This window comes from Microcaecilia unicolor, chromosome 13, assembly GCF_901765095.1.
Source record: "Microcaecilia unicolor chromosome 13, aMicUni1.1, whole genome shotgun sequence".
NCBI classification, from domain to species: domain Eukaryota; kingdom Metazoa; phylum Chordata; class Amphibia; order Gymnophiona; family Siphonopidae; genus Microcaecilia; species Microcaecilia unicolor.
The window spans coordinates 55,535,962-55,560,817 of NC_044043.1; the positions used below are offsets into that span (position 1 = coordinate 55,535,962).

Here is a 24,856-nt window from a genome sequence, read left to right on the forward strand (position 1 = left end):
GTTTACTCTTAAGGCGTTTCTTGCGAGCTACAAGGTTTTTTTTTTTGAAGGTAGATAGACCAATCTTTCTATCCTCTCTCCATATGTGACAACATGTACTTTAGAACACAAAACGCATGGACACATGCCACATGTCAGGGTGCCTCATACAATCCTGTGTGTGTATATTACATTGAGATTTCATGCTTCAAGGGTACTGGCATGGAGTGAAGATCAAAGGTCAAATATCAATGTATTCAAAATGTATCATCACCTCCATTAACAAGACGATTAGTTGTGTCAAAATCTGGGGGCTGCTCATTGCCACTTGCCTACAAACTACCTATGAAATGCTCAGAAGACAGCTAGACGTAAGGAAGGTTAACAGGGCTGGTGCTAGGGTTTTTGGCACCCCCCCCCCCCCGGCAACCTATAAATCAGCACCCACTGTCCAACCTTGATGCCAGCACTTACCCCTCTCTCCTTGCCCCTCACCTACTCGGCACCTTTCTCTGTCTCTCCTTTCTCTTCTCCTGCCAGTGGTCAAAGCTTCCTCTACATTGCAGCAAGGGCAACGGCAGCAATCTAAGCAGGCTGCTTCTGCAGCCCCCGAGGCCTTCTGTCAGCCGCATCACGCCCTCTTTGAAGCAACTTCCTATCTCTTTGAGGGCAGGACACAGCTAAAGGATGCCACAGGGAGCCATACTGTCACCTATTTTATTTAATATCTACCTCAAGCCTTTGAGCTTTGGTTGATAGGAACAAAAGTCTATATCTAAGCTGATGGTGTGCAGCTGCTGTTCCCCTCTGAATCGGATCTACCCACAACTTTGAGTAAACTGTCTGCCTAACAGCAACTCAGAAATGAGCTAAAAAACAACAAACTCTGCTTGAACCCAAGAAAAACACAGATTCTGTGGGTTCTTAACAGAACTGGACAGATACCCAACTTCAAAACACCATTTTGGAAATATGAACTTTTCCTAAAATCACAGGTTGGGAATACTGGAATACTGCTAGACTCATCCCTTACTTTGATCCTGCAAATTCAAACAACCTTCAAAAATGGTTTCTATCACCTGCAGCAACCACAAACTCCCTCTCCATATATTGAAAAGATGAGCTTGACCATTGTAGTCCATGCCATGATAATGTTCCAACTGGACTTCTGTAATAATCTGTACATTGCTCAAACCAAATATTTTGCACCAGCTCCAGCCAATTCCGAATTCTGTAAGCAGAGTGACCATATCACATCCTTCCTGCAAAAACTACACTGGCTACCAGTACCTTACGAGACTAAATGCAAACCTCTATGTTTTTTTAAAAATTATTATTATGACATTTGTATCCTGCATTATCCCAAACAGAGTTCAGGATCAAGTGGCTTACAATCCAATTATAAACAGGTACTATCTCTAGAGGGCTCACAATCTTGGTTTTTGTACCCAAGGCAAGTGACTTGCGCAGAGTCAGAAGGAGCTGTAGTAGGAATCAAACCCAGGATGCTGGGATCAAAGTCTGCTGCACTAACCATTAGGCCACTAGTTTTCGAGGTCCTTGGACAAAATAGACCAGAGTAAAGAGTAGGTTAGCCCTCTCCACACATTTGAGACCTCTGGACTAGCTTGCTACACACCCTGAAATTTAGACCAGTTCCTCATATCTTACTCAACTTTATGTATAATTTGCCTTCAGATTAGCCTTCATCATTGACTTTGTGCTACCAATCTTGTCCCATATCTAAACACTTCACCTGCACTTGCCCCCTCAGCTAGAGTAAGACGTTTCATTGTATTGTAGAAAAGCATATCTCTGTTATTTGAATGTTCTAATGCATGCCTATTGGTTGTTTCATTGGTATAATAAATAATACTATGCCGACATCATATCACATCTATGTTATCTGAATGTTCTATGCTATTATGGATATGGTATCATTAGTATTGTACTGACATCTATCAGTTACTGGTTTGTTCTGTGGTGCTGTTAAATGTGTATATTTATGATACCATTTCATGTTAGTTCTATTATTAGGTTTCCAAATTTACCTCATTGATTATATTTATGTTTATATTTGGTCACTGTTAACAAAATTGTAAGTTTTATGTTAAACTGTACCTGCTGTACACCGCCTTGGATGAATCTCTTCATAAAGGCAGTTAATAAAGTCCAGTAAATAAATAAAAATAAATACAAACTTGCATTTATGCCATTGTGTGTACTTTTTACACCTGGTGCTATTGAATAAGAGCTGTTTTATACACATAAATCACTTCATACAATTACCCCCAAGACATACAAAGCTCCAGAGGAAGGAACGCTTTGAGTGCAAATGAGTGTATAGTAATAACAGTTTTAGACCAGGTTCTAAAATGAAGGATCTAGCAGATCCTACCACAGACACATTACCAAAGAATTATGAAGGGAAACTAAAAGCAAAAGTCTATTAAAATCATTTTTATTGAGATTTTTCAAAAAGTGCAGAAATATACTTGAAAGTCAAAACAATCAACTATTAACAAGGCAAGAGTCTATTAAAAATTTGATATTCTCAGTGCTACAGCAGTGGATCTAAGAATCTCAATGAATGTCCTGGTTGCTGAATACTGGGGAGTGAAAACCTAACCCAATGAAGGGTCACTGTGGTACCATCAAACTCTGCCAGAGTTGTCTTGCACAGATGGGCACTGACCATAGGCATAGGAAGCCAGTTTCCAATCACATGATACAGCTTGATTAATCACTTGGTTTATTTATATCTTTCAATACATTTGCAATCCAAAATGTACATACAAGTAACTAGTTTGGACGGTATGACAGGCAGGACTTCATCTTACTCTGTAATTACAGACAAGAGCCCAATATTCTGGGACAAGGATTGGGTGATTATTCAGAATGTTTAGCCTTGGTATTCAACCATTTAACTCTATAGTCAGATAGTTGGACCCCTCTTTGCAAAAGTACCCTTCAGTTATGAGCCCATGTCATATACATCTTGGGCTATTATAATACCTCCTATTCTCAGCATGGCTTAAAGCAGGGGTGAGCCTCCACTGAACTCAAAGGCCACAACCCAGTTGGGTTTTCAACATTTCCACAATGAATATGCATCAAAAAACTGAATAGGGTAAATAATACAAAGTAGTCCGTGTCAATTATAAACAAAACCCATAAAACACTACTAATAATATTTTCTACAAAATTAATTAAAACCATCTTTATTTTGAAAACAATACTCAATGTGTATGACTAATCTATGCTGAGTCACTCCTATCACTATAATTACACCAGTTATGATCTCCTAAATGTCTATAACACTACCACTTTCATAAAGTTGTATGACACTCTTGATGTAAACTCTTACTCTTCAGCAGATTACAAACTGTCCTCTATACTATAACCAAAAGTCCAAATCCATGTGTAACTTCAAAAAATCCCAAAGTGTCACTCAATTTGTGATCCAAAATCTTATTTGACTGATGAATCCTCACGATGTTATCTGTTCCAATGCACAAGCTTTCCAAAATACAATGTCCTATTCTCTACATGTGTCCTTGTTTCGCCATTCTGCATCCTCAGGAGGCAAGACTAAAAAAGAAGACCCAAGTCAACCATACATCAACATTATATTAGCTGAATATCTGCTACTGCTTACCAAAATAATATGTTTTAAACAAACTAGCAAAGTGAACTTCCCTTGGCATGGTACAAAATGGTGTACCAGAACTTCCTCGAAACTCCCACACATGTGCACAATGGGGAGATTAAGATATTTCAGATGAATTAGCATACTTATCCTCTTATCAATTAATTAAATATCAATTCAAAGGATGGCCCAATCTACTTCTCTATTGAAATCCCTTGGGGACACTGTATCCCACATATAGATCAATCTTTGTTCCTTATGTACCAAAACAGAGACATCTCCACCCTGTTTCAAATGTATTTGCAACACTACAAAGCAAAATCCGCTACTCGATTTATCCTTATTTTATTTATGTTTCAGTATTTACATGACCAACTCGAACCCAGTGATCCACTAATGGAGCTTCTATTCTGTTAAATCTTAAATTGTTCAAATGCTGAGCTATAGCATTGTCTCCCGAGGACACCGAATGGCAAAACATGGATCCGTGTAGAGAACAGGACATGTATTTTGGAAAGTTTGTGCATGAGAACAGATAACATCATGAGGATTCATCAGTCAAATAAGGTTTTGGATCACAAGTTGAATGACAATTTGGGATTTTTTTGAAGTTACACATACGAATTTGGACTTTTGGATATAATATGGAGGACAGTTTGTAATCTGCTAAAGAGTCAGAGAGTTTACATCAATACGTCATATAACATCACTCACCAGATAAGTTAAAAACCTTTTTGTGAAAGCGGTAGAGTATTTTGGACGTTTAAGATCATAATTGGTGTAATTATAGCGATAGGAGTGACTTTCAGTGTAGATTAGTCATGCACATTGAGTATTTTCAAAATAATAAAGGACTGTTTCAATGAATATGCATGAGATCGATACAATGGAAGCAGCAAATGCAAATTGATCTCATGCATACTCATTGTGGCAATCTTGAAAACCCGACTGGGTTGTGGCCCTTGAGGACCATGGCTGCCCACCTCTGGTTTAATGTGTGAAAACCAAAATGGTTCATAAAAGAGAACTAAGAAACTAATTCACACTGCAAAACACTGGCTTTCTTTCTGTTGTAAAAAAAAAAAAAAAGTAGGAATAAAGGCCAGTGAACCAATTGTAGGCGAGACCTTATTTTTACACTAATATAACATATTTGTGAGTTGCTTTTGAGAATTCTGCCCTCATAGTGACTGATGAAGAGTGGATAATTCTGGAAGCTAGTAATAAATGTATTAAATTAGTCTAATAGAAAGTTTTCACAACCATTTATTTGTTGACTTATTTCTATGTATTCAAGTGTGCTAACAGGGCAACCAAACAAAGCTGTAAATATGAAGTTAAGTGTTTGTGCGCCATGGGAGGCTTCCTGGTTCAGCCAGTTGATGGAAGCTATAGACCTCACATTGTTCCCCACACAAGAGGTGTGAGAGAGCGAGAAAGTGAACGAGTGAGTACACATCTTTGTATCACGTTTAGTTTCTGTTCAGACATCTCCTGTGGCAAAGTGGACAGGCCGAGGCACAAACCTTCTTTTGGCACCGATATGGCCTTTTTTAACAGCATTCATATCTACCAGTGTTCAAAGATAGCTCAAGACTGAAGAAACACATTCTGTAAACTCATTTCTCACAGTGTAATCCTTCTGCTGTTTTGGATTAAGAAGCTATCCATGGATTGCTGGGTGTGTGGTGAAGGTTGGCAGTGGATTTTATATGAGACAATTCAAGGACTCTTTTGGCACAAAAACATTCTAACGATTTATCTAAAATATACCTCTTCTTATATGGAAATAAATGAAATCTGAGTTCTTTTGCATGAGGCATCATTCCTTTCCCTGAAACTCAGGGCCTCTAGTGTTAGTCACATTGAGGTTCAGAAGCCACAAACGACACCTCATGACTTCGGATGTCCACCATAAATCTTTTAACGACAACAATCAACAGAATGGAACAAATATTAATTGAAGACGTATCTTAGGGGTGCCTCAGACACGGTTCCTTTCTCTTATAGCCCTCTGCACGATGCTGGTGTTGAAAATTTCAGATCATACGGGGATTCCTCGTCTCACAAAGGGAACAGGGAAGGACCCCCTTGGCTCCACATTGCTTCTAAAGTGAGCAAGTGCTTCTGTGGCACTGTGGTCAGTCGCTTTTGCCTTCCTCAGTCTCATGTCTCAAAGTATTTGTAGATTTGTGCCACATACTGCATGACCCTCTGCCAATCTGGGCGGTCAGTGTATATCATCTCGCTGAGCTCCTGTGGAAAGAAGAAGGAGAATGAGGAAAGAAGATGCCAGCAAGCTTGCTGTCACCCCTTATGCGGTTTCTCCTACTTCCTGTGAGACACTGGTAATAAGGGAGACAAAACAGCAAATTTGGAAAGTTTCTTAGGGGCAGCAGGAAACTTTTCTCATTCTTCAGCGTCCCTGAGATTTTAGGAAGAACAATTTTCAGCAGGTGCCAACATCTGGCAGCCCCTTTGGTATTTGGGAGTTTTCCTTTGAAAATCCTCTGGCAGAGGTCTGTGCCAAGGGGAGTTTTTAATCCACACACTTCTTAGATACAGAACTATGTGGATTAAAACTGTGAGAAGCAGGTGTGGGAATGTGAATAGGAAATCCCTGCACTTGCTGTTTTGGACCTGCCCTGGCCTACCCTCTTTCACGAAATGAAATAAAAGTGGGAGGGCGACCAAGGATTCCAAAGACTAAAAGGATATATAATAATAAAGATGTTTATTGAGGTATAAAGACTCGACACAACGTCGTGTTTCGGCCGTTAGGCCTGCATCAGGAGTCTTAATGTCGAATGCTTTTGAGAACTATTTGAAGGCAAATCCTTAAAGGGAGGTCTTTAGAAAGACCGTTGTGAAGGTGAGCGTGCTTCGTTGTCTCCTCTGACACAACGCTTGCAGCATTCTATACAAGCGTTGTGTCAGAGGAGACAACGAAGCACGCTCACCTTCACAACGGTCTTTCTAAAGACCTCCCTTTGTTAAGGATTTGCCTTCAAATAGTTCTCAAAAGCATTCGGCATTAAGACTCCTGATGCAGGCCTAACGGCCGAAACACGACGTTGTGTCGAGTCTTTATACCTCAATAAACATCTTTATTATTATATATCCTTTCAGTCTTTGGAATCCTTGGTCGTCCTCCCACTTTTATTTCATTTCTTGTTGTTGTCCGTGGGGCGTCTAGAGTTCTCCGCCTTCTGGCGGATATTTTTTCTCTACCCTCTTTCACAGCAGTGGAAACATACTTCCTCTGTTGACAGCATGGGTACAATTCCTTACATGGGACATGGGCCAATTTTGGAAGGCATTTTTTTCTTCATGTAAATGAGACGGAACTAGTGGAGAATTCTGAACATAGCCATTTATGATTGTTATCCAGCCCACAGAGCTGTTAGCCTGTAAATTCTTTTCAACCATGGACTCATTTTCAAAGCGACAGTGAAAGCATGTACTTTTCACTTTGAAAACTGCCATTAAAAAAGGCCCTGCAGACACTTGCAGCTCCTTTTCCTGAACAAAAAAAGTGCACGCTTTTGGAAATATTAACTTTGTTCAAATTCCACCCTAAAAGTGAACAAAATGCTGCCTGAAGGGTGAGTAGTTTTCAATTAGCCCATTTTCAGGGGTAACATACTGTTTTTGCTTGCAAGAACTGCTTTGAAAATTGTTCTTCCAGTATTTTCTCTTTCTCCTTCCTGCTCCATTTTATATTGCTTAGAAATTTTGATTTGATTAACTTTATTGGGTGCAATTTGAGCTAAACTGCCTACTGGCAAGGTATGTAGGCATCTCTATCTTTTAGCCCATTTTCAAAAACAATAGTTTAGCATCTCTCTAAAAATTTGCTGAAAGAAATGAGATTGAAGAGCAACCATGGACTGTACAATGGCTGTATCTGAGCTTTAAATATTTATTAGCTACTCACACACAAAACCCTCATACTGTATTGGGAGACAACATACACTCCATATTACTGGATATATTACATTATAAAACTATAACACACAATAATCTGATTCTCCCAACCTGTCACACTGGAGATCTTCTATGATAGTGCTTTGCTCTTGGGAACGCAAGGGTATCCTTGATTTGTCATCTTTTAAAGGTGACCTATTGTTTATAATATGGGCACCGTTTTGGGACTAACTCCAGTAAAGCGGAGCAGGATCTTGAATTTATTTATTTATTTATTAGGATTTATCACCTTTTAGAAGAAATTCACTCAAGGCGGTGTATAGCAAAAAAAAAAAAGTAAAGCATAAACAACAGGCAATTAATTACAGCAGTAAAAATATTCAAACAGTACAAAGTATAGCACCGTAAGATACATTACAGTGTCAACACAATACATAATAAAACATTTTCATAGACAACCTAGAGTATAAGCCAAGATGGAACATATAGACAGATAAGATAGAGTAACAGGAGTAAGAAAATAAGAAGATTAATTTAAAGAAGGTCAGAAAGGTGCTTGAACATTATCTTAGCTAGGGTAGGGGTAGGTAAACATGTCCTGCTATAGTATGTGCAGCCAGTGCCATTTACTTCTTCAATTAAAGGCCTGGTTGAAGAGCCAAACTTTCACCTGCTTCCTGAAGTAGAGATAGTCTTGTGTTAAGCGGAGCATGTCAGGCAGTGCATTCCAGAGTGTGGGGACTACTCCAGCAAAGGCTCGCTTGCGGGTATCACATCGTGTGATGTCCTTTGGAGAGGGTGTGGTTAAGGATACTCCTTGGCAGGACCTTTGTATTGTATTGAATGTTTAGATTTTATATTTTTGTTTTGGTAGAGACAAGTGGCAGGTATGACGCTTTGTTAATGGAGTGGGTGGGGCAGAGGTAGAGTTATAAGTGTCAAAAGGAAATGCAAAAATTAGCATGAGATTGTTTTAACTTGATGTACATCTTTTATTATTAGACAAGTCCTCCATTGTTATTGTTGGAGTTTTGTTCCTTTCTTTTTTTTGCATTGGCACTGTGTTTGCTTATGTGCCGTTAATAAAGAGAAATAATAATAATAATAACAAAACAAACTATATAATACACATCCCCCCCCTTAAGAAGTCTTAACAAACTTATGAAAAACCAGATCATTGTTAGCATAGACCAGTGTTTCCCAAGTCCAGTCCTGGTGAACCCCTTGCCAGTCAGGTTTTCAGGATATCCACTATGAATATGCATGAACTTGATTTGCATACACTGCCTCCATTATATGGAAATCTCTTCACGCATATTTATTATGAATATCCTGAAAACCTGACTGGCAAGAGGGGAAACACTGGCATAGACAAGCCTCCAGTGGAAGAGAATTACAAATCTTGTGGGCTGCATAAGTAAACATATGATCACATGTATGGACTTCACAATAGAAACTACATGTACACAATTTGAGTATTAAATGTATACAGTGAAGCACTTAGTACGCAGTGGTTGGGAGTCAAACGTTATGTAACCGCAAATAAATGGAGCACTTATAACTGGAAGAATGATAAAATAGAATCAAAGACCAAGCGTGAAGACTTTTATTTACAGTACTGTATGTATTGGCAGACAATATACAATATTTCTGCAACAATCATTTACAAGAGAAGGCTCAATTCTGGATCAAACTACATTTGCAAAACAAAACAAAAAATAAAGTACTGGACAGTACAGTATTTAAAGTCTGAATTCTAAACTAAATATGGGCCATTGCTTATTTTTTAAAGTCGGTAATCTTTAGCTATTTTAGGTTAGAAATACATTTTTTTCCTCACAAAATCTACCATTCGCCTAAGGTGTATGATTTCTAAAGGTTCTGCCCCCATGTTCCTCCATATATCTGATAACTTATCAAGAGCAGCGAAAGTTTTATAGTTGGCACATCATCGTCATTGGTGTTGTTTTCTTGAATATCATGCTGTGTTTGAACAGCCTGTATAATGTCCTCCTCTGGCATAAATTCTGTATTTGGATCATCTGCATCATTATTTTTGGCCCCCTTCTAGTCAGTCACTAATTATTTCAGCAAAAGTTTCTATATCAAAGGCTTAACATAGACTATATCATAAAAAGCACCTCCAACATTCTGAAGCTGACTCCGTGAAAGTGAAGCCTTGAAGCATTCGTGCTCCTGCTCTATCCATCTCCTGAATTGACATCACGTACTTCCGGGTTCGTCACAAACAGCAATGACCAATCACTGGAATGGAACACTGCTGAGTTGCCAGGCCACGGAACGCGACGTCACATGCATGAGGGTGTCTTCGTCTCTCCCTTCCTCCCTCCCTTCCAGTTCCAGGCCCCCTCCCTCTGAATTTTAAAAGTCATCTTCACTTACCAAGTCGGGTTTACGGCGGCCGTCAGAAGTAGTAAAATGCGTGCAGGCTCGGCCCTTCTCTCTCTCTCAGCTCTGGTCCTGCCCTTGCGGAAACAGGAAATGAGGGCGGGACCAGAGCTGAGAGAGAAGAGCCGAGCCTGCACGCCTTTTACCACTGCTGACGGCCGTCGTAAACCCGACTTGGTAAGTGAAGATGACTTTTAAAATTCAGAGGGAGGGGGGCTGGAACTGGAAGGGCGGGAGGAAGGGAGGGACGACGACACCCTCATGCCTTTTACGGCTGCTGACGGCCGCTGTAACCCCGACTTGGTAAGTGAAGATTACTTCTAAAATTCGGAGGAAGGGGTGCTGGAACTGGAAGGGAGGGAGGGACGACAACCCTGGAACTGGGAGGGAGGGGGGGATCCTGGAACTGGGAGGGAGAGAGGGAGGGAGGGAGGGAGGACCCTGAAACTCGGAGGGAGGAAGGGGGAGGACGACCCTGGAACAGAGGGAGGGAGGGAGGGGACGGATGACCCTGGAACTCGGAGGGAGGGGACGACCCTGGAACTCAGAGGGAGAGAGGGAGGGAGGGAGGAGAAGACCCTGGAACTCAGAGGGAGGGAGTGAGGGAGGGAGGGGGGAACGACTCTGGAACTCGGAGGGAGGGGGGATGACCCTGGAACTCACAGTGAGGGAGGGGATGACCCTGGAACTCAGAGGGAGGGAGGGATGGGGGGACCAACCCTGGAACTCGGAGGGAGGGGACGACCCTGGAACTCAGAGGGAGAGAGGGAGGGAGGAGAAGACCCTGGAACTCAGAGGGAGAGAGGGAGGGAGGAGAAGACCCTGGAACTCAGAGGGAGGGAGTGAGGGAGGAATGGGGGGACCAACCCTGGAACTCGGAGGGAGGGGACAACCCTGGAACTCAGAGGGAGAGAGGGAGGGAGGGAGGAGAAGACCCTGGAACTCAGAGGGAGGGAGGGAGGGAGGGGGGAACGACTCTGGAACTCAGAGGGAGGGGGAACGACCCTGGAACTCAGAGGGAGGGAGGGAACGACCCTGGAACACACTCTCATTCTCACACACGCACTCGCACCCAGTCTCACTCTTTCTCTGTCACACACACACACACTCGCACATTCACTCTCTCTCTCTCTCACACACACTCCGAGAAAAACCTTGCTAGCGCCTGTTTCATTTGTGTCAGAAATGGTCCTGTTTTACTAGTTATAGATATAGGCAGCTTTTTGTTCATTTGTCTGGTTAAACATATTGATGATATCTGTTTCGGTGAAGCCTTCAAAGTCAGACTCGCTCCCAGAGTCACTGGAAGAACTGCTTTCAGCAAAGGCATCACCCAAGCCTCTCAAGCAACAGTTTTCAATGGATAGCTGTTTTATATCGTTCCATGCTCTCTCAACGATATAAATAATTTTTTTTCAGATTCAACTTTTTCAGAAATTCAGGAATCTTAGGATGTTCTGATGAAACAAGGGCAGAAATTAACTCTCATCTGTAACTGTGTTTGAAGTTGTTGATTAGGCGTTGGTCTAGTGATTGCATTTGGATGTGGTGTTCAAGGAAAAGGTAAAGAACTTAAATTTACCTGTCTCTAGATATCAAAAACTTCACTGGAGGGTGTGTGGGGCAGTTATCAAGCAACAGGAGTGCCTTTTTTTTTTGTTACATTTGTACCCCGCGCTTTCCCACTCATGGCAGGCTCAATGCGGCTTACATATTGTATACAGGTACTTATTTGTACCTGGGGCAGTGGAGGGTTAAGTTACTTGCCCAGAGTCACAAGGAGCTGCCTGTGCCTACAGTGGGAATTGAACCCAGTTCCCCAGGACCAAAGTCCACCACTCTAACCACTAGGCCACTCCTCCACTAGCAACATTCCATGTAGAAGCCTGCCCTTGCAGCTGCGCAGGCTTCTGTTTCTGTGAGTCTGATGTCCTGCACGTACGTGCAGGACGTCAGACTCACAGAAACAGAAATCTGCGTGGCTGCAAGGGCAGGCTTCTACATGGAATGTTGCTAGTGGAATAGCAACATTAACATTCCATGTAGAATCTCCAATAGTAGCAACATTCCATGTAGAATCTGAAATAGGGAAAGGGAACTGGGACTTGACATGCTGCCTTTCTGTAAGGTTTACATAGTATATACAGGTACTTATTTGTACCTGGGGCAATGGAGGGTTAAGTGACTTGCCAAGAGTCACAAGGAGCTGCCTGTGCCTGCAGTGGGAATTGAACCCAGTTCCCCAGGACCAAAGTCCACCACCCTAACCACTAGGCCACTCCTCCACTCCTTAAGCTTCTTTGAATGCAAATGCTTTTCAACAGATGGAACAAACAACAGTGAAACCATTCATTAAACAAGGTACTGGTCATCCATGCATTTATTTTGCTGCTTTTATAAATTACAGGCAATTTTGATTTATTTAGGTGACTGAAGCAAGGTGGATTTTCAAACTGGCCAACCAGCAGCGGAGATAGCTTGTGACTGCCAGTTTTATTCGTGTAAGAAAAGCAGAGTGACACAATCTTTCATTTTCTTATGGCCAGCTGTTTTATTGGGTCATGTTGAAATGCCAAAATTTTATCTGGTAACAGTTTAGTGAATGAGGTCATTTCGTTATACACTTGCTCTTCTGTATAGCCTCCATTTTCAAGGACATTCTTTAACTCACTGAGGAGCACACTGGTGGCAGCTTCATCTACCGATCGGATTTCCTCTGAAATCAACACTTGTGAAATTCCATGGCACTTCTTGAACCTATTTATGTAACCTCTACTAGCAGAAAATTCATGCCCAATCAAATGTCCAAATTTTTCAGCTTGTGCTTGGAGTATTGGACTACTAAGAGGGGTTCCTTTATCTTGCTCTTGTGCAACCCATGTGCGCAGTGTTTTATCAGGCTCGGGTTTGGTTGCATAATGCACACGCTTTCGTTCGAGTCCTTCTGAAGATTCAATGTTTTCAAATGAAGTCAGGTAGTTTAGCTTCTTTATTTCCAAGCCAACCTCTGAGTGTTGATTCAGAAATTTTGAGGTCCTTCGAAATTTTAGCTTCTCCAGGGCTCTCCACTAGAGAGTTGCACGGGGACAGAAATCCTACCCATCCCCGCCCGTCCCTGCTGGAATCTTACCCGTCCCCACCCATCCCCGCTGGAATCTTACCCGTACCCACCCATCCCCACAAAAATTTAAACCATCCCAACCCGTCCCCACCCGTCCCCGCAAGAATTTAACCCATCCCCACCCATCCCCGTAAGAATTTAATAGTACATAAAAGAAAGTTCCAGTCAGCTCCCTTTCTGGATTTGAGCCACAGCACTGTAGGCAAGGACAAACCGGAAGTTGGAACTTGGAACACTCTGGTGCGCACATGTAAGATTTGTCTCTGATTCACTGGGATTGTGTGCTGAGAGGCCGCCACATGCACGCGCCAGTAGGTCAGGTGACATCTGATTCTCGTGCCTGTGTCAGAGCTGAGGTCTGTGCACCAGCCTGGGAGCAAAGAGGATTAATAGTAACAAAGTAAGTGACAGCAAATAGACCTGAACGGTCCATTCACTCTGCCCAATAGTCACACTCATGATCAATTCATCATTAAATCAACGAGTGTGATATTATATACTTGATTATGGTCTTTCTTTCGTGTTTCTGGAACAAAGACCATAGGAGTCTATCTGGCCCCATCCTTATGTTCTAACTGCTGGAGTTGCCATCGAAGCCCACTCCAGCCTATTCATGTTCTCATTTGTGGGACACAGACCGTAAAAGTCTGTCCAGCACTGTCCTCATGATCCAGCCACTGAAGTTGCTGTCTAAGCCCTTTCCAGCCCATCCTACACCAGATTGCCATGTATGAGACACAGAACATACAAGTCTGCCAGGTATCAGCTCTAGTTCATCACAGCCAGAGTCGCCATCTAAGCGTCACTTGACACATCCACACACATGCCGCCATTTAAGGTTAGCTTTTATATAACTTCCATTTTCTAATTAGAGATCCTCTGTGTTCATCCCACGCCTTTTTGAATTCCGTCATCATTTGTGACTCTACCACCTCCTTAATGGAAGACTTTCCACATTTATGCTGTTAAAGCAAGGAAGAAGAGGAGGAGGAGACAGCACTCAAATAAATTGGTATTCGGTAGATGAGAGGCTGGTGCAGGTGCAGCTTACACTTCCACGGGAAGCCCACAGAACTGGTTCCATCCCCGCGGGAACCCCGCAGGAACTGCCTCCGTCCCCGCGGGAATCCCGCGGGTTCCGCGGGATTCCCGCGGGGACGGAAGCCGTGCAGCTCTCTACTCTCCACCCATCATTTATACATACCCCAACCAACCTGCTTCTCCAAGAGGCTCTGTCCTGCTTCTTGCCAGATTTCCTTTTTTTAACTCTCCATCTATCCAGTTTCCTCTCCTTCCTTGCTACGTTTTCTGTGTTTGTCTTACATAGATCCTTCAAATTCAATTTGCACATCCCAGTGGTGACTGTGACTGTGACTCTGTGAACGCATCGTGCCAACAAGCATCACACCACTGAGCTGTGCATCTGCTGCAGTCACACTGGGGTGCACAACCACACAAGCTCCCTAATGAACCTACAGTCATGGCCTTATAGCAATGATAATTACAACAAGCTGGTCCTCAGCAAAATCATTTCCACAAGAAGAGGCTCCTGCACACAGGCCAATAAACTTTGATTAGTCTGTAATAATCACAACCTAAAAGAAGCCAGTTCTGAGAAGAGATTAGAAAAGTTTAAGAGGAGAACGCCAATGTCTCTTAGGGGGTAATTTTATAAGTCTTATAAAGTTACCCCATGTGTAAGATGTATGTGAGATGGTGCTCAGTGTAGGTGTGTTCTGGGGTAGAGTTTGGGCAGGGCATGGGGTGGAATTGAGATTTACACCAGAGCTGGTGTAAATACACACGTTTGTTTTACCCATGTTTCCTGCAAGATTTGTGTCAGTATTTTATAGCATTCGTGTGTCCTTATAAAATAGGCTGCTACTAGGCACGTTTTTGCCCTCTCAATCTTTGACTAGTTACAGTGTAAAATTTAGAACATAAAATTGGTAGAAGCCTATTCTATAAAGGAATGTAAGCACTAACGTTAACTGTGAAAATATGTGCTTATAAGTTACAGGCCAACACTTACGTCAACCATAAAGCTGGTATGTGTACACCTGATGAAATGCACATAACTTACAGGATTTTGGAAGTTACACACGTGTGAGTCCCACCTATGCTCCACCTCTGTGTATGCCTACCTGTAAAATATATTATTGACACAAAAGAGGTGGATGATCCACAAACCGTAGTAGTAGAAGACGACAATGGATCAAAGAAGATGAAGAAGAGTGAACGTTATTAAAATAGCCCAACGTGGCCATGTTTCACCTATGGCGGCTCTGCTTCAGATGCAGCGACTAAAGGGGATTCTAAAAGCACGCTTCCCTTCAGTAGAGGTAAGGGCTGGTGTTACTGGGAAGGAGTGCTGTGGTGATGCCAGCAGCCCTTACCTCTACTGAAGGGAAGTGTGCTTTAGTTGCTGCCCCCGAAGCAGCTGCCATAGGCGAAACGTGGCCACGTTGGGCAATTTTAATATAGTTCGTTCTTTTCATCTTCTTTGATCCACTGTCCTCTTCTACTACCTATAAAAGTATACACTATATAAGATAAGCACTACTCAGTAAATACCAGCGTAAGTGGAATTTTGGCATATTATGTACGCATCGCATTTGTGCATATGCCACTATTCTAATGAAATACACACATAATCCACAAGTAACTGAGTATGTATTTTATAGGATTGCCCTGCAAATGCCTACAACTTATACAACAAACATTTGATGGCGCCTAGTTGACTCTAAAGGTGCAAAAAGATGTTGCCACCCTCAGGTTGGGAGATCTGACATTTGTTTTATTAAGACACACTCCACAGTGGCTTCCAATCCCAGAAAAGGAAAACAGAATGCAACAATTTGTCTTTGTATTATGACCCAATGACATCTAGATAACTGTGCACCAGGCAGGCAAGGAATCTGGCCTTAGCTGTACAGATGAAGGCCAGTGGGGATAAGAAATAATTTCCTACAGCATCTTTCAATGCCTATTTCAAGCACTTCCTTCCCCCTCCACTTCTTACACAAAGCAGTAGCACAAACAAACACTTCCCTGCTCTCTCAAGTGCTCCAGGAAAGCTCTAGAGTGATCTCAGTGTAACATTCTTAGCTGTTTATGATGTCAGCAGGAAATAATAATTCACTAATCTTCAGAATGAATAACATCCATTCTAGCCTGTATTTTCTAATATATGCCTGGCAGCTGACATCTTAAATCACTGATATGTAATGCGCTGACACAAATCATTTACCTGACCTGCTGCCCCTGGAGCTGCAGGCTGCTGGCAAGGAATGATCTATTTGGTATGGATGCCTGTATTTGACTTATCAGCGTCACCATCTCATACAGCGACACCTGCTTCCAAACTCGTGACCCTTGCTAGTTCTTAGCCTCCAGCCAGACTAGATCTTCATACTGGTGTGACTGGTACCTCAGAGCACATTCAGAGGGGTTAAGTCCTGTTATCACAGATCCCAGAGTACAATGATTGCATTATAGCTCCTTGACTGAATAGTCTTATAAGTAATTATAGAGCCCTGATCAAACTACTTTAAGAGCAATTGATTCTGTATTGAAGGACTTTAAAAAAAAATCCATGAGTAAAGCCATTTATTCAAGGTTTAAACATAAGCCTCTACAGACTCCTGGTGAAAATCTATTCCAGAAATAGCTGGTAATATACATTAAAAGGAGTCGTACAGGTTTCTATCTAGAACATGGGTTTCACAATTGCAGAGGTGAGTTCCAAACCTGTTAAATACTTCCTTTACAGATAGCCATAAGATGTGTGAAGCTTGTCCTAAAAGACATTTATTCATAAAGTATATGATACTTATTGATAAAAATGTTGGATAGAATTCCTGAAAATATCATCTTGAATTTATCCAGAAAACAGCTTTTTCTACTTAACAGGTTTTGGAACTCGCCTCAATTACTTTAGCTGAAGAAGATTGGGGGGTGGGGGAGGGGTTGCTAGAATTAGAACATAAGAATTGCCATACTGGGTCAGACTAAAGGTCCATCTACTAGCCCCAAACAGTGGCCAATCAAGATCACAAGTACCTGGCAGAATCCCCCCCAAATAGTAGCTAATTCCATACTACCGACCCCCAGGGCTTAACTATGTGTTGAGTGAAAAATATTTTCTCTTATTTATTTTAAATGTGCTACTTTATAACTTCATAAATCAATACACAGCCCAACTTAAATAATTTCAATAGAAGGGGATCATTCAAAAATATTCCATATATCACCCAAACACTAAAAACTCAATCATCACAACATCATACCACACAACAGTCTTCTGGACTTCAGTGGCAACTTTTTTTCACACAGACTACTCAATCCACGGTTTGCCCGCTTCTTCATCGGTCACTGTTTATTGATTACCATTTATAACTCTTTCATTGTAATATCAAACTCAGTTAAATACAAAAAAGTTTCTTTCTTAAATTTTACATATATCAGCTCAATGCCACTTATCTTAGTAACTAAGCTGTGGTAAAACGTGGCCTGCGGTAGTGTGGGCACGTGTTTTGGGCGCACATAGGGCCATTTTTTACCACGGCTGGGAAAGAGGGCTTTTATTAATGGGCCGGGAAATAGGCATGCGCTGAAATTAAAACTAGCGTGCACCTATTTACGGTCTGAGCCCTTACTGTCACCCATTGACTTAGTGATAAGGCTCACGCGCTACCCATGCAGTAACCATACAGCACATGTCAACTGTTGATTACTGCCGGGAACGCCTCCACGGTACAAAAATTATTTTCTACCATGGGATTTGGCATGTGCCAAATGCAGAATTACAACAGGGCACATGCGCTAGCCCAGCGGTAGTGCCAATTTGGCACGCGCTACCTGCTCGTTAGCTCTCCCATGTCTTAGTAAAAGGGTCCCATAGTAACACAGAAAGTGACAGCAAAGAAACACCTGAATGGTCCAACCAGTCTGCCCAACAGTCACATTCATTATCATTTCAAGATTTACATCAACAATGCGCGTGATATTATATACTAGCTCACCATCTTTGTTTGGTGTGAAAAGTAGGGTATGTGATCAGAGAGATGTCAACTACATAACCCTACAAAATTTCAGCCTTAGGTATGGACTAAGTATGTCTTTAAATAATGAGAAACACTTATCAATATATAGTCTTGGAGTGTTGAGAGAAAACCTGCTTCTGTTGGGAAGGAATCTGTACTTATGAGTATTTACCTACTGAAAAACTGTCTTAAAACTTGAGAAAAGGAATATATATAGTATCAGTTTAACCCAAATCTCCCTTTCCCAAGTTTTAAGACAATTTCCAGCAGGTAAATACTCATAAGTACAGATTCCTTCCCAGCAGAAGCAGGCTTTCTCTCAATACTCCATCAAGACTGAGAGTTACTGAGTTCTGGTTCACCTTTACATATCTGTGCCTCTAAGGAAATATCTTTTAACAAATCTTTTGGTGATTCACACTACAGTTTGATTGACAGATGGACCCTTTCAACTTGCCCCTTTACATATCTCTGTGCTTTAACACAAGAGCAGACTCCTTTCCCAGCATTCCATCATGCTTTATCCACCCATGTCTCACACCTCTTTGGAGAGCTGGGCAAGGGGTACTCACCAGACTGGGTTTGATGCCTACACTCTCTGCAGCTTGAAATGCCAGCAGGAAGTTTCTCTTCTGTAAAAGCCAGGAAAGAAGCAACAGGATCACAGAACAGCAAGGCAATGATCTGCCATCTAACAGGGTTCAGCACGAGTGCAGGTTACTGACCCACATGCCAGGTGCCGCAAATAATACATAACTTCTGCTAAAGTTCCACAGCTGTACAATAAGGATCTCTTCCTGTCCTGCTGCAGTAACACACACTACAAAGACACAGGAAACATGTAGGGACCCTCCAAAGGATGTATCGCTATAGGATTAGTCCAATGGTATTAGAAGCTCAGTAGGTGCATTAAAGATACAAATATGGTCATTTTTAGCTTTTACTCTTGCAGCATTTCCCTATTTTCTCCTTTGCTTTCATTAAATACTAGTAAAAAAGCCCCGTTTCTGATGCAAATGAAACGGGGGGGGGGGGGGGGGGGGGCTAGCAAGGTTTTCTTCTGTGTGCATGTGGGAGTGTGTGTGTCCCTGCCCTCTGGCCTCTCTCCCCTCCCCCCTCTGAATCCTTCACTGTTACAGAGCCAGCGATTTGATTTTGTGCTCTGCTGTTTTCCTTCACTGACTGTGTTACAGAGAGGGCAGGGCAGACACTCATAGGGAAACCGGATATCTCGCCCCCTTCACACTTCCGGTTGGAGGCTTCATAGAACGTTGGTTTTGCCTTTTATATAGAGAGATTTATAGCAGATATCTTTTTTTGTGAGAGCTATCCTCCTTAAAGCAATGGTGTCACACGCATAGCTCAAGAGCTCAGTAGATTGCACAGGCTGTTCCTGCAGGAAATCAAAACGTGATACTAACAGAATCTGTCGGAGCTTTAGTTTCCCTTCAGACTGAATGAACTGATAAGGTGCTCGTGGCTTGGATCCAAGTGAAGGGTCTGAGCCATGAGCCAAGCATGGTCGTTGCTTGACCCGGTGACTAAGACTGCAAGCGTATACAATGTTGAGGGGGAGGGGGGCAGAGGGCACCAGTAGAACAAAATGATCAAATCAGGAAAAAAAAAAAGCCTTGCTGAATGACACAAGAATTGTGTAAAGAATTTACTATTTAGTGTAGTGTTTTATAAAGCACATTCCTATGTAAAGCACATGTTACACAGGGAAACTGACTCTTATAAAAACTGTGCGGGTCTATACATGTACAAGTCCGTGTGCCAACAAGAACATGCATAAGCCTATGCAATCTGTGCGCAGACATGACCATGGACAGAGTTTGGACAGAGCAAGAGTTGCAATGGATGTATTACCTGCATACATTTACAGCTTCTTTGGGGGGCAAGTACATTTGTGCTAGAGAATTTGTGAGCTGTTAAGGCAGTGGTTACCACATTGAGTCGGGACCCCAAATAGGAACACAGTATCAGTAGATGCTGGTCAAAAACAGGACTGCTCCACTTCCCTCTGGTCCTCCACTGTGACCTATGCCCAGTAGAGGCCATCAGCAAGGCGTCTGCGAGCTGGTGAATAGTCACAGGTTCTCCTGTGTGGGTTGTTAGACTGGAAACCTTGCAGAGTACTTGGGTCTGTGAGCACATACTGAAACACAGGGCCCTGAACTGATTGCTGCTGGCACCACAATCCACACTATGACAAAACAGTGTCAAGTACACAGATCACACATATTCATGCCCATATTATTTAGCCAAACATTAATCATCAAACATAGGTGACGTTAGTAAAGACTATCAGAAGAAAGTAGTAATTCTTACATTCATATGCAGAACATCATTCGTAGGTCCATCACAGTGGATTTATAGGAGATCATTGCTACTTTTATGTAATTTTATTTTTATGTATATCCCAGTTAATTTGATCTAGGTCTCTTGCTGTGACCGCTTAGAACTGACAAGGTATAAGCGGAATATAAATTCCAATGTAATGTAAATCTCCAATCAAATAGATTTTCAGGCCAATATGTATATATGATTTACAACAAAAGTAGTTCAAAACTTATTTTATCGCTACTTGATTATAGTGTAATAATTCAAAATCCAGTTCTATATTCCCTTCTATCCCTTCTACATTCCAACATGATTGTGTTTTGGGAAACAACTTATAGAGAGAAAGAGTGGGAACAGAGTCAGGCTCTTCACAACAGACCAAAGACGCTGAGTATGAATAACAAATTTTAATAAAAGACGACTCAACATGATACCATGTTTCGGCACTGAAAGTGCCTTCTTCAGGAGTCTGCATTGTTGGAGAAGATTGTAGTAAGGATTGAGTTTACTAACACATAACAAGTCACTTTAATTCATGACTGTCACTGGATTCTTTCGTTCACAACTGCTATGTATAGAAGAAAATGGCGCCGCAATATTCGATATACAAACTCATATGGCCTCACTCAGCCAATCGGACATTCTCAAATCAATGTTATCCATTCCAATTCATTTAATCCCTGCGGAGACACAGTGCAGAAGGTGTAAATCCCGTATTGCTCCTGATAATTAAGTTGGTAATCATCTCCACCACAGAGATTCACAGGTACAAAGTCTATAATTCTCCATTAAATATTTGATATTTTATGTTTAGATTCAGTCCAATGAGCAATCAATGGTAAAGGCACACAGTTCATCCTCTGTCAACTCCTGTTTTCATTTAACCTAGGTCATATCAATTGTTTAGTTCTACCAAGGGCAAGGACAAACAATAATGTTGACTATATATGAAGAATCCCATGTAGTCAAAAGTTTAGATGGGACCTCATAACCAGTCATCAATGATTTCCACTTGGGTCCTCCAATGGTTATTATTTTTTTTTTGTTACATTTGTACCCCGCGCTTTCCCACTCTGCCTGTGCCTGAAGTGGGTTAACACATCAAGAGCGTGTACCCTATGATTACCTGTCATGAAATGCCTAGCCACCTGCCTGGGGTTACCCTGTGGCCACTTAAGAGGGTCTATCCCCAGCACAGCTCAGGTGCACCTGCCGCTTGTGCTCTACACTAGCACCCTCCTCCCACCGACTGTGTCTCAACCACCTCTGGGCGAGTCTCCTGCTCTCAAGGTGTTCCCCAGTGATTCCTAGGTTACTGGGGCCACACTCCCAGTGGTCCCACAGTTCCTAGAAAGCACCCACAGACCTAACACACAAACCACCAGGATCCTTAGTCAGTCCAGACAAGCAGAGGCAATAAACTAAAAATGTTTATTGTCATGAAAAATATTGAACAATGAACCATAAAACAGATGGAACAAAAACAGCATATAATAACAGGTAACTGAAATATGGATCAATTATAACACTATCTAAACATTTAGTCACTACCTGGATAGTGCCTAGGAAGTACAGGAAATATAGTTGCTCACAGGTAACAGAATATAACGGCTCACAGGGTCTCAGTAAAGAAGTCTTTCTCTCTTTTCTCCCTGGCTAAGACTGGAGCAAAAGCCAATACATCCTAGCTGAATTGAGCTCCTGGGCCAATCAGCGGTCAGAACACCAAGTTTTAAAAGTCGCTGGCCACATTACTGCAGGTTACTGGCCACATCACTGAAGGTTACCTCTTATCTGTGTTAACTAAAGAAGGAACAGTCATTTCTCTGTAACAGCTTTAAACAAACATGCACCACCTGCTGGCCAAACTAGAGAAGTACACTTCAAGAAATAGTATTTCAAGAAATAATCAATACAGTTTAAAAGCTTAAAACCCACTGTTTTATCACATTACCCAATTCAGTATTTCAAGTATTCTTACACAGCAACATTCCTTAATGTTCATTCCTCATTGAAATGCCATCAATGGGGGCTCTTGAAAAAAAAATGTAGACAATTTATGTTGCAGCTTGACTACAGATCCTGTTCCCAATGTATATGTTATATGCCTAGAAATCACTCATGCAGTTGGAATAAAACTAAGCAAATAGTCTTGGTGAGCACATTTATCTCTTTTGTATGCACGAGAAGTAACAAACATTCGGTGGCCTTGTTGAGAAAACCAATCCATCAACCCCTTAGCCTTAACTTCAAAATCAGCAGTAGAGCACATATGCTGCAGCCTGAGGAATTGACCAACAGGTAAACTTGTGTTCAGCTTGTAAGGATGGAGACTATGAAACTGCAAATAATTATTTCTATCAACTGCTTTTTTTGAAGGGGTACTTGGGGGTACTGAGTATTGGCACCTTTTCTATTGTCTGCTAAAATTGACCCATGGTCCCCAGGTTTTAATGAAAGAGCTCAGGTTCTACACACCAATTCTGCCTTGTCATAAATTCTGTGGCTGGTTGCAGAGGACCTGGCTGTTGTGGAGTGGGTCACTCAGTGATCACCCAACCCCTGAAGGGTGGCCTGGAATTTGAGTACCGGCACCTTTTTTGATAGACAAAAAGCACTGTTAAGTAGTATAAAATCCCATGATGCTTTGTGATATGAATATGCACATGACAAGACATTAATAAACTGTAAATTTACATCTTCAACGTTCAGTCTGGTAACTAATTGATCAAATGCCGCATAGGAACCTGTCCGCACACACACAAATATTGCAGCAGAGGTCCATCATCAATTATTTGCTACTTTTATGAATGTCTGGATGTAGGTCCTACTCCTGAGTTGCTAAGAGAAATCTTGACTAGCAAGGAGGCTGTTTTTTTTCTAGATCATCTTTGAGTGCCTATTTAATTTTTGTCAAAGGGGCATAAGGATACTGTTAACCCTCCTGGAAGACTGATAGTTTCAACTACAACAACTCTATAAATGGTGTGGGAATGAGGAACAAACTGCTCAAAAAATAAATTATAAAACTGTTCCCGCAAACAATAAGTTGTCGTCTACCTGGTACAAATTTCAAACACTTAATATGTTATTGCATCTAGAGATGAAAAATGGTGGAAGGAAAAAGCCTCAATGTGCTCCAGGTATTAACAACCTTCAGAGCTATAACTCCTCATCACTGGCATAAAAAAATCTTCCAGCAAAAACTTTATTCTTCCAGTGTCCAAACAGTGCAATAAATGGGCTTAAAGAAGCTTAGCAAAAGTGCACTTAACTCATAGTAATCTGGGTGTCATTGAGCCACTCTCAACCCATAAGTCCCATGACCAATGATGGCCAGCGTTTCGCTCTGCTGCTTCAGGGTCAATCAATCAGGGATTCTTTATAGTGCTGGGCACTCAGGTGAGAGCCATTCAAAGCAGAAGGAGTGTCTGGCGCAATAAAGAATCCCCGATTGATTGACCCTGAAGCAGCAGAGCGAAACACTGGCCATGTTGGTCATGGGACTGCTGAGATTTTTTTCTAATATTCTAATGTGGAAACACCTTTTGGATGGTGTGTGTGTGTGAGGGTACAAGATTCTATGTGGCATTTGATCAATTTGTTCGCAGTTGAATGGTGAAGATGTAAATTTACAGTTTACTATGTCTTATCAATCTACAGAGGATTTTTTTGGATATTTGTATCACTAAGAATGATGGTATTTCTTGTACTACTTTATATTACACAACAGTTGATAGAAATAATTATTTGCATTTTCATAGTTTCCAGCCTTACAAGCTGAACACCAATGTATCTGTTGATCACTTCCTTCAGTTGCAGTGTATATGCTCTTCTGTTGATTTTGAAGTTAAGGCTAAGGAATTGAGGGATCTGTTTTCTCAGTGAAGTTACCCAATTCCAATTATCCCTTGTGCATACCAAAGTGCTAAATATGCTTACCAAGACCATTTGCTTTCTAGGCAGATATGTACTTTGAGGACTGGATCTGTGGTGAAGATACTACATATATTTTGGCATGTCTCTGTGATTTTTTTTTTCAAAAGGCCTCATTGATGGCGTTTCAAAAGAGGGTGAACATTGGGGAATTGTTGGTTTGTAAGAATAATCAAAGTATTAAATTGTGTACATGCTCTTGATGCAATTCAACCAATACAGAATGTCTAGTTATGAGGTTTGGTTTCAATTTTTGACTACATGTGAGCCTTCCTATGTAGTCTATATTGTGGTTGTTCTTGCCCTTGTTTGTACATTGGTAGAACTAAATGGTTGATACAGCCTAGATTAAATGAACACAAGTGTTGGCTGATTCCAACTGTGTGTCTGCACCATTGGTTACTCATTGGACCAAAGTTGATATCAGACGTTTCATGGATAATTATA

The 24,856-nt window shown here is 41.6% G+C and overlaps 1 protein-coding gene across 1 annotated transcript in view; it reads right to left on the bottom strand.

Annotated features, from left to right (window-relative positions):
* Positions 1-4,577: 4,577 nt before the first annotated feature.
* Positions 4,578-24,856, bottom strand: part of SPECC1 (sperm antigen with calponin homology and coiled-coil domains 1) — a 217,134-nt gene continuing 196,855 nt past the window's right edge. The window contains exons 14-15 of the mRNA XM_030185806.1: positions 18,703-18,762; positions 4,578-5,884 (exon numbers count right to left, since the gene is read on the bottom strand). Coding sequence (XP_030041666.1) covers positions 5,795-5,884; positions 18,703-18,762 — 150 coding nt within the window. The 3' untranslated portion in view covers positions 4,578-5,794. The remainder of the gene's footprint in view (positions 5,885-18,702; positions 18,763-24,856) is intronic.